The sequence below is a fragment of the Halyomorpha halys genome, unplaced genomic scaffold, assembly GCF_000696795.3.
Source record: "Halyomorpha halys isolate HHAL.00 unplaced genomic scaffold, Hhal_1.1 Scaffold200.1, whole genome shotgun sequence".
NCBI lineage: Eukaryota > Metazoa > Arthropoda > Insecta > Hemiptera > Pentatomidae > Halyomorpha > Halyomorpha halys.
The window spans coordinates 410193-420679 of NW_027105652.1; the positions used below are offsets into that span (position 1 = coordinate 410193).

A 10487-nucleotide genomic window follows, 5' to 3' on the forward strand; every position below is an offset into this window, starting at 1 on the left:
TAAACAGATAAGCGAACATATACGAGAAAATTATAAAATATCAAGACAGAAATGTCGTTTCATTACTTGAAACATCGAATAAAATCAAGGGGAGATTGATCTGTCAAAAATATTTCTGCTCCGAAGTTTGAGAGATAATACAGTTCTATGACTGAAGAAGTAAGAATAATTTAAAAAAATAAAATAAGTTCAAGATACAGATAATTCTTCATAATGAACTAGCTGTGTCCACAGTTTCGCCTGTATTATAATTTAGCCGATACATCCCTGTTTTGTAAACATGATATCTGGATACCTAGAGCATCTAATTAACTGAAAGACATCCGAAATTTATGTGGAAAATCAAAAGAACTCGAAAAAGAGATGGCAGAAAACAATGGCTCCACTATGTATAGGATGCCAGGCAATGCAGATAGTAGTTACCTCCCTATAAAAAATATAACCTTTAAAATATGATCTAGTCTCCATAATTGCAAACATTACATGAGAACATGGTAAAAAATGACAACACATTTTCCTAAACAGCAAAAGTGTTTTTGTGAAAGAGATATTGGAAGAATTTGTTTTGCGTACGGTTATATTTTCTGCGCCTAATAAAAATGAGAAGAAATCCCGGAAAATCGTAGAATGTCTTTCCACTTGGTTGTGGAAATTGCGATTTGAATTTTGTTTTGTTATTTTCGCAAGGTCAATTCCGATCATGTTTTTGGACCGACTTTATAATGTTAAGTACTCAACATAATTTAATGTTCTGTGATTAATAATAGAATAAATGTTTCTACAACTTAGAACAGGATAAATTCAAGATATTGGCATGCAATGAGCATATAAAACCATTTCTAGCTTTTCAACTTTACTTTCAACTGCAATTTCAAATTAACTGGCCGGCCTATTCTAAAATAAAGTTTTATTGTTTTTATCTGAATTTGCTGGCCGAGGCAGTTTTAACGGTTTTCTTGGTCACCAGACAATCTGATATTTTTTTTTGGCAATCAAATAAGAGAAATAAATCAACTAAAAATAAAAAAGGATCACTAGAGAACAGCGGTAAATATGTCTAACCACATATAAAGTGTGAGTAATTCAAATGAAATAATCCATTGGTAAATGTAATATGGACAGAGAAAAATAGGTTAATTAGGTAGATATAATACATTAACTTTTAAAATATATATCAAAAAGTAAAAGTTATAATTATTTTTATAATTTTGAATATCTAAAATTTTTAATCAGTCAATGTAGAAAATTTTACCATTTCAGATAATGCTGAGGAAATAACAGAGTGTACCAAATCAGATATTACTAAATTTTACGTTTGATCTAGAATACATAGCTCACGCCTTCACACATTTAGAACAGCACATAGTTGATTGAAAAAAACGTAATAAGAACCTTCGAAAACCTACTAAACGAACTTAATATCGAAAAAATCACAACAGTAACAATGCCCAATAGAAAATCCGATGGCAAATTCGGATATAGCGTCCTTAGAGACTTGAAGAACGATATCTCTACCGAAAGAGCGTTAATTGTAATTAAATTTAAAATGCTGGATAAAAAATCCGGTACTAAAAAACAGAATCAGTACCATTTAATATCTATATACGATCTCCATATAGTAGAAAACTTCAAGAGTGACGGCAAGTCGAAATGCACCACTACCGTGATCGAATATCCGATGCTAAATTCAGAGTCCTTGAAAACCTAATAAATGATGTTTATGTATAAAAAATATCAATTGAAACCAACAGTGATTCCAAATACCCATACGCAATCAAAAAGTAAATTAGGAATTAGATTCCTCGAAAGATTAAAAAATGAAACCTATACTGAAGAATACTGCCGAACTAACAATCACTTAAAAGTTTTTTTTTTTCGCCCTCCGTTTCAAATGTAGCCTTTACTGATTCAACTATGACTTTTTCGATTCCAATTGCACTGAAACCCTATCAGGCTTAAACTGATTTATAAAAATTATCTTCATTTCAAAATTAATTTTAGTTTTTAATTATAACTTTTATTACCGTTGCTTAAGAAGTTTTTTTTCACGTAAAAAAGACTCCTGAGCTGGAAGTTACGTTATGATGTTTTGGTAAATGTAAAATGTTTTACCACGTTAAATGTTATATACATAGGATTGTGAGCAGCCCTATCGAAAGTTATATTAAATGCAAAAGAGCTCCTAGCGGAGTTTTTTAGCAACTTGTTTTAAGTTGCCAGTTCGAGAGATTACAGTTCCAGGCAGGGGAGGCATACCTTAGAATACCCATGATTGTCGCAGAATATATGAGGCTCCAGAAGTCGCCTCCACATGACTAAGACTGTACAAGGATACACCCTATTTCTCAAGAAATCCAAGCGAGGTATCATGTTAAATACTTTTTCAATTTTATGCCAAGGTAAGTGACTCCCTCACTTTGATGTATTCTTGTTACTCAAATCATTAAATTAAAATGGGCCCTATCAGTTTTTCCTCTTAAAAGTATGGCATGTGTCTTGGCTAGAGTTCATTCTTAACTTTTTTTTATCTTGCATCATTATCCAACCAGGTTGGCACAACATTCTGCTTGCTGTTTTAGTCTGGCTCTACTATTGGAGAATACCGCTGCAGTCAAATCGTCAATGTAACCAGTGGCAGGGAACTACTTTTCCTGCAGGACTCCCAACAACAACCAATCCGCTTCTATAGGGCTGGACGAAGTACTGATCCCTGAGGGCATCCCCTCCCTATGGAAGCTTCTACTGCATAAGAGCTACCTTTAATCTTCCCATATTTGTCCTTGAGGTAGTTCCTAATCAAGTTCTATAAGTTGCTGGGGGCTTCATGTTTCTGCAACTGCTGGAGCAAGAGGGGCTACCAGACACTCTCAAAGACAGAGGATATGTCAAAGAGCAACAGCATAACGTATTCCTCCCTCTGGTTCAACATCTGCACACACTCCCAGTAGAACATCTGTGGTTTCCTTGCCATTTGTGGAACCGTATTGCCGTAAGTGACTTGCTCTTGTAAAAGCTGGTGCCTTCATTCCTCTTGGTCTTGCGCAAGGTTCTGCCAAGCTCTTGTTTCCAGAAATGTCTCTGCATTGGCTTCAAACTTATCTGTCCACATCAGTCAAGGCCATTCTCTCTATTCTTTTTCCTTCCTTATACCTAAATATTTTCTTAATGGGTGAGTCACCATCCATTCTTGTGGAGAGGGAAGAAGACTTATTATATAATGGTCTATCTCAGTCAGTTGATCATTTATTGATGTTATTATTGAACCATGGTGTTTGAAACCGTTTACTTTTGAAAATGTTTTCAATTCACGTAGACCATGAGACATATATACATATACAATATGTTGTACTTGACAATACTACATTTTGAAATGGTTATTGGGTTCCTTAAATAATGTTTAGACCAATTAACTGTCTATGAGTCACTTACTACATTATATCAACAATATTATTGAACATGGCATATACAAGTATAGCACACATGTCAGAATTATGTAAAATATACCCTTTAAACGGTCAGCATATTGACAGAATCTAATATTGACTGTAGGAGGCCCTCAAATAAACAATATGAATAGATTCAAATGCATAATGCAGTTGATTCTCATGACAGCCATTGGCAGTACTGTCATTTAAGGAGGTTATGAAATATAATAAAATATTTTGAACTTGAATTGTTCCAAAACACTCACAGGATATTACCGAGAAAATTGAAACATCAAATTTAAAAATTGGTTGAGTATTTTGCTCACAAAATGGCTTCGCACTGACAAATAAGGAGGTTATGAGATGCCCGCCCCCAAAACACAATTCCTTACTTTAGGCTTCACTGTAGTCAGATAAAAGGGAGAATAGAATATATTATTAACAAATTAGGGAAATATGAACTAATGAAATAGAAAATAATATAGAATAGGTGTACATTAGCATTATATGTACATACATATGTTTTTTTTCCTGTAGTTTTACCTTTCATAAATAACAATTTCATGGATTTTCATTATATTTTTTTAAATTATTATCTTGAGATCCTAAAGACTTTAATTGGTCCTGAGCTCCAATAAGTGGTTAGATACAATTATAATATGTTGGCATTTTTAATAAACATTTGGTACAATTAACAAAATTACATCTTTTAAATGTGCTTTTATACTCAAAACATTATTGTATTCCAAATTATTCATGGGAAACAACCATAACTGCCAAAAGATGAGTCATGATGGGTTAGAGTAAGAAGAAAGATTGTGTATTCATGTATAAAATTAAAGAATTTCAATTCCCATTTCGATTGGGAATAATATAAACCTTGGGACTCAAGGTTTATATTATTTGAAAATTTGTTTCAAAAATAATGAAAAATTATGAGATTTATTGTTTCACCTAGAAATATACTCACCTGAATCACCTTGGCCTACTGTAAAATCATATAAAACAGCCAACTCCATTGACCATAGTAGGTGCTATGGATGACAGTAGCTGATCAAGTTTAACACAACAATATGATACTGTTCAAATAATATGATATGAATTGTATCTTGAAAAAAGGATTTTCATGAATTCAGTCAATTTAATCAAGATAAACTCAATCCCATTACATAGAACTCAATTGATAGTATTAAGGAATAAACTTTCCTTTTATCTATACTACTTAAATCTAGTAAGGTTTAGAAAAACATTATAAACATGTTGACTAGTTACAAACAAAATCTAAAAAAACAAGAATAAAAAAAAAATTGGCTTAAGGGTTGCAGATAAGAACCTCATTGCAACCCAGAATACCTTTGTTGGTATAAGATAATATTATACAGGAACCAAGTATTACATTTCAGTATACAACAGCAAAATTCTCACCAATGCTACAACAGTATGTCAGGTGACAAAGAAAAGTAGTGGTATCAGCCTACATTCTAAACTTTAAATAATCCTGGTTGTAAATACTTCAAAATAACTGTGGAGGTCCTAACTATGTAACTCTTGTAGATACCAAGAGGAAAGAATTACAACGGTATCTATTTCAATTATTATAATTTTCAATAACAGTTCATTCCACATTGTTTAACTCATTCTATGAATTGAACTCCACTAAATATTTATTTACTTTTTTTTTAATAAGTTATTTGTCCTGATGTGAAAATGAAGACCTTGTCGAACTTTATTTTATCAGAACCCAAACAGCTCCTTTAACTCTTTCCTCACTTAGGTTCTTTTCTCCTCCTTTAATGTTTCTTATATACTTAGTTAGATTTTTGCAATCATTACTCATGAAGAATCTTAGAATTTCATACATTATGTTTAGAACAAAGGTGAAACATTTTTATGACCTTTATCTATATCGCCATAGACATGACTATTGTCTGGGAGCTCTACCACACGAGGGTCATTTTCTGAACTGTTTTTTTCCAATTATAAAATATAACTTTTTATTACATATTATAGTAACCTCTAACCTTAAGAGTCATTGTATTCCTGAATATATATTTTTAAAATTAATTATGACTATTAGCAAGATATAATTTGATAATTCTTTATCGATATACAATAAATTACCAGCAGCTCTATTTCTTCATTCTTCTATTGTCTCCGAGATGTCAACAAAGTCTATCGTGGCTAACTGATTTTATTTATGATATAACAAATATATATAAATAAATTCCTTTGATACATTCATTTTTAGTTAATAAGATGAAGCAGAAAATAAACAATGAATGAATAATGAAACAGAAAACTATAATGAAAACAAGCAGAAATTATTATAAAATAGAATAAGTTTATTCATAATTCCTGACTACTTAGTTGTATTCATTAATAGGAATTTTGAGACAAGTGATAACATATTTGAACCAAACACATAACAAATAAACTTTCCTTGGTATTCTGTATATATCTATAACAACTTAATTAAACACAACTTGCCCAAGGTTACCAAGCTCATAAAAATGTCTAAGAAAAAAAAATGACCAGTAATAAATAAAAGATATTAAAATATTAATTTTTGCCAAATTGAATAAATTATTGAAAAATGTTGGACGAAAAGAAAAAATTCAAAACTAGGTAGCATGTTACCAATTTAGAACATACCAGGCCCACGAAACCCAAGAACAATAATTTAACTAGGCTAAAAAACAAAGAATTTAACCAAATAAATACAAAATGAAGAATTAAATTGATAGTTCAATAATTAATTAATTAATAACTATACATGAATTATTTGAATTTTAATAAATCAGGATTAATTAATTTTGAGCCGATTTGAATATAGTTTCACAAAACTAGAATGTAAATATTTATTTACTTATTAAAATTTATCTTTCCACCAAAATTACAAATATCTATTAGGATTTAAATGTAATATCTAACCAGTAGGAATTAGATCAGTATAACATTATAGAGAGTTAATAATAAATTGGTATTCACGTAAATTCATAACTAGAACCTTGGTTAAAAATTAAAATTGTTGAAAAAGAACACATATATCACATCACTTTGAAATTAATAATATTAATAAAAAATGACATACATTTAATCATTTTAGGATGCAAAAGATAAACAACAAATATTAAGATTAATTTTTCTGTAAAAGGAAGTATATTTTATTATCTATATAATATAGACATCACTGTCATGTAATTGTTTTCGATATACTTAACAGCAAACAAATGAAGGGGTAAATTATAATACTTGAAGGAGATTTTTTTCACAGAGAACTATTTTTTAAAAGAAGGATAAGTTTATTTCTTAAATTTTATGAAATAGAATATGGCATATCTTATAATACAAACACTAAACCCCTATATAACAATATAAAAAAATAATAATAATTTGACTACATTATCTAACTGAATTGCACAACAGTTATTGTTGATCTTGTTAATGTTTACACATCACTTTAATAAGTGGATACATTCATACAACCAAGTCATTCAGCTAGTTAATTAATTTGTATGACTTGTTTTAATCCAACTATTTTTTGAAATATACTTTAAAATTCATTAAATGGATATTTGGATGTTTAAATGAAGCCCAGAAAATTTATTTCATTGCCTGAGTTAAAATAATAATACAACCATAAGAAAAGGATGGCATTATTAAAGAAACAACCATCTAATAAATACATGTGTTCTTTTTCAGTAATTGGTATGTTGCAACACATAACATGCAATTATCAACATCAACAAAAGTTGAGACATTAATGGAATATATTCATAAAGTCTTACTTATGATAGAAGTTCATCAATTTCTCTAGATTCCTCGCTGTAGGATTGATCATATCTTTATGACAAAGCTTAAAAAACTCCGCCATCCATGGGAATGAATTGATGACAGTCAACTGTTTGGGAGTAAACAATAAAGAAGGGGAGAGTGAAATAACTGATTCTGAAAAAAATAAATAAATTAGATCAGCAACAAGTTAAGTGTTAAATAAAGCAAGAAAATAACTGACATGTTACAACTATTAATGTTCTCAAGTTATAGTAAAAACAAAATTAAAATTAAAATTACATAATGAGATCAATTTAACAATAACAATGAAGAGGACAGACTAATTAATATGACTATCAAATTAACTCTTACAGGAATCAGATGTTACTAAAAATAGAAAGCACTATAAACAGAGTTAAAGGTATTGATTATGACTATAACAAAGGAAATAGGGGTAAATATTTAATGGAGACAGACTGGTAAGTACATGGTAAATGACAAAACAATAAAAACTACTTACTGATTTCCAATGAAATATCATCTGCACCCTCGGTGCTAGAAATCGAGGCTTCTTGAGAATTTGCCGTCATCTTCAGGAAATATTACAAACTGAGTTTATAGTAACAACATGACAATCCGAACTCCAGCGAAACACAAATTTTTAAGTACCGATCACACTCACTAGACACGATGAAAGCACAACGAAACTCACAAGAATAATGGCTGACCCACACTCGCCAAGCAGTCGATCAACTACTCTAGCGGACATTATGTGTACTACGTAAAGTTAATTAAACTAATGTAAGTATTTTAAGAAAACAAAAATGTATTTAATGGTTTAGCTAGCTAAATAATTGTAAAAGTGTTTAATAAATATTTAATTTTTATTAAATACAGATTTTAAAAGTAAAGAGTAAACTTAAAATCGCCACACGAGCTCTATCGGTGGAATTTCAAACTACTCATCGACTCAAACCGGGGCAACTCCTGAAACTTTTCTGATATGAATTATTCACATAAGCTTGCTATATTGAACCGTTCTTTATGTCCTTATTAAAATAATATAAAGTATTAATTACTAAATACTGATTGAAGAGATAGTAATTATGAATAGAAATAATTGATGACATTGAGTCAGCACCAACACAAGTTTTACCTACGTAATATATTTGACTAAGGTAATATGTTTTGAACTTACTACCTTAAACATCTCTTAAATATTTTCAAGCATAATTTTATATAGTAATTGAAATTATCGAAGTCCTTAAGTAAAATTAGTTAATACAAACAGTATTTTTTTTTAAACAATAAAGATAATCAAAGGTTTGCTGAAAAAGGTAAAATATATTTTTTGATATCAAGATGATCATGAAATATATATACAAAATCTACTAAATAACTCATTTAATTTTATATATTTTGTTTCTATAAATACATAAAAAGGTTTAATAATGAATTTAATTTAATTAAATAGGAAAGTATGTCTAACTCTTAAGCCTATGTTATGGCAAATTTTTCCTCTTTCAAATAGTAATGTTTATATTAGTATTTTCCAGATTCGGTATAAATTTCTTAAGGCGGTTCCACATGTTGGCCGCTCGCCACGAATCGGAGGCTTGTACAAATGCTCTGTAAACAAAGAGCGGACCATCCACATGTCAGTGTTATTCAGAGAGGCAAGCAAGGCAGACGTACAAGTGGTTTCAGCCATTGCACTGGGATTATATTATTTTTATTACAAAAAAAAAAGAAAATGAAGGGAAATTAAACATAAATAAATAAGATTAAATATAAAACTTATTATAAAAATTAACTACAACCTCCTAACAGCTCTCAATTGCAACTAGACTAAGAACAATGGTGGAGATACAAGCGCTCTCACGAACCCCTTTGATCTGTGTCCAAAAAACCGACTCTGGACGGATCGGCAACGAGCTTAGGCCAACTCTTACAAGCCTCCCATCCACATGCTCGCACATGTCAGAGTTCGCCATGGCTTGGCCAACATGTAGAGGCCCCTTTACATGGATTAGTCGTTCTCCACCGGGACATGCTATTTTTTTTTTTTTCGGTTGGCCCTTCATACAATGAGGATCCTTGAACGCGGGATGTAGCCTTCTTACAGATATTTGTCCTCATGGAAGCGTTGATTGGTTATCTGTCAACCTCAAATGTTACTAGTAACCGTGGTTGTGATATTAGAGCGATTTGTAAGGAATAAATCCATTACCAGTCTTTTGGGGCATATCGGGTGTGCCCTTGCCACAGATTCGTTTAGGTTCAAGGACAGTAACGTATCGGTTCCAAATCCCCAAATTATGGCTGTTCATGGCAAGTGCGTAGGAACGAAGGAGCAAGGGACAACACGTTCCGGGCCTCTAGCTGAAGGGGCATCCGCTCTCCTGATTCGATTGTTTCTTGTTATCGATTGTTTATTGTTTCTTTTTTTCTAATCTAGAAATATTTGAGATGATTCTTAGTTCAAGAAATAACAATAATCATGAAGTGAACAGAGGAAGAAACAAAAAGTTGGAGGTTTTAGGACATATATTTGTGATTATGTGAGGCAATATCTCAGGCATGATAGCTGTTGTTGTATATTCCCAAAAAACAATAGACTTTTCCTAGTATGAAATGTCATTAGAAGGGTTTGAGGAGGCACTTCATATCCGTTTCTTAAGCCCTAGAACATTTTTTTTTTCTTCCTATTCATCCTATATATTATCTGGTTCTTCTAACAAATGCAAGATTACAAAATAAGCGTACTTAAAATATTTAAAATTTTCCATTCTTGGCCCAACGGCATACCAACAGTGGTAAATTCGCACATGTGTAAACGTGCGAATGGGTTATTTGGTTTTGTCACTACAAGCTGGCCTTAATTGTACAGGACCCCAAGAGGAGAAAAAAGGCAATTATCTCACCCCAATTTTTGATTACTTTAATGAAAACCATGTATAATTAATAGTCAAAATTGGTGAGTCTGCCAAGTATAGGTAGGGGGGGCAAAATGGCGGCTGTTTCAAAGCGACAAAAAAACTAATTTTTCATTCGGAGCTCTGTATCTTAAAAAGTAGGAACAACACAAGAAAACCTAAGACAACGTTTTTTTCTTCCCGACTCTTGTACTATAAGTTGAGAAGCCGTCTTAGCTGTTTTGAGTCCCAAAGCAAAGGGGTGCGCCAGCAGCAGCTTATTCGGGTTTTTTTCTAGGTAGGAAAAATTTCATAAGAATTGAATTGAATTTCAATTCAAAATTTAGTTATATCCAAATGGTTTTTCGTATTT

General features: G+C 31.3%; 1 protein-coding gene across 1 annotated transcript in view; it reads right to left on the bottom strand.

Annotated features, from left to right (window-relative positions):
• The window catches only part of LOC106679396 (uncharacterized), a 34640-nt gene extending 26696 nt beyond the window's left edge, over window positions 1-7944 (bottom strand). Inside the window, exons 1-2 of the mRNA XM_014418527.3 lie at window positions 7720-7944; window positions 7214-7373 (exon numbers count right to left, since the gene is read on the bottom strand). Coding sequence (XP_014274013.1) covers window positions 7214-7373; window positions 7720-7789 — 230 coding nt within the window. The 5' untranslated portion in view covers window positions 7790-7944. The remainder of the gene's footprint in view (window positions 1-7213; window positions 7374-7719) is intronic.
• Window positions 7945-10487: the final 2543 nt, after the last annotated feature.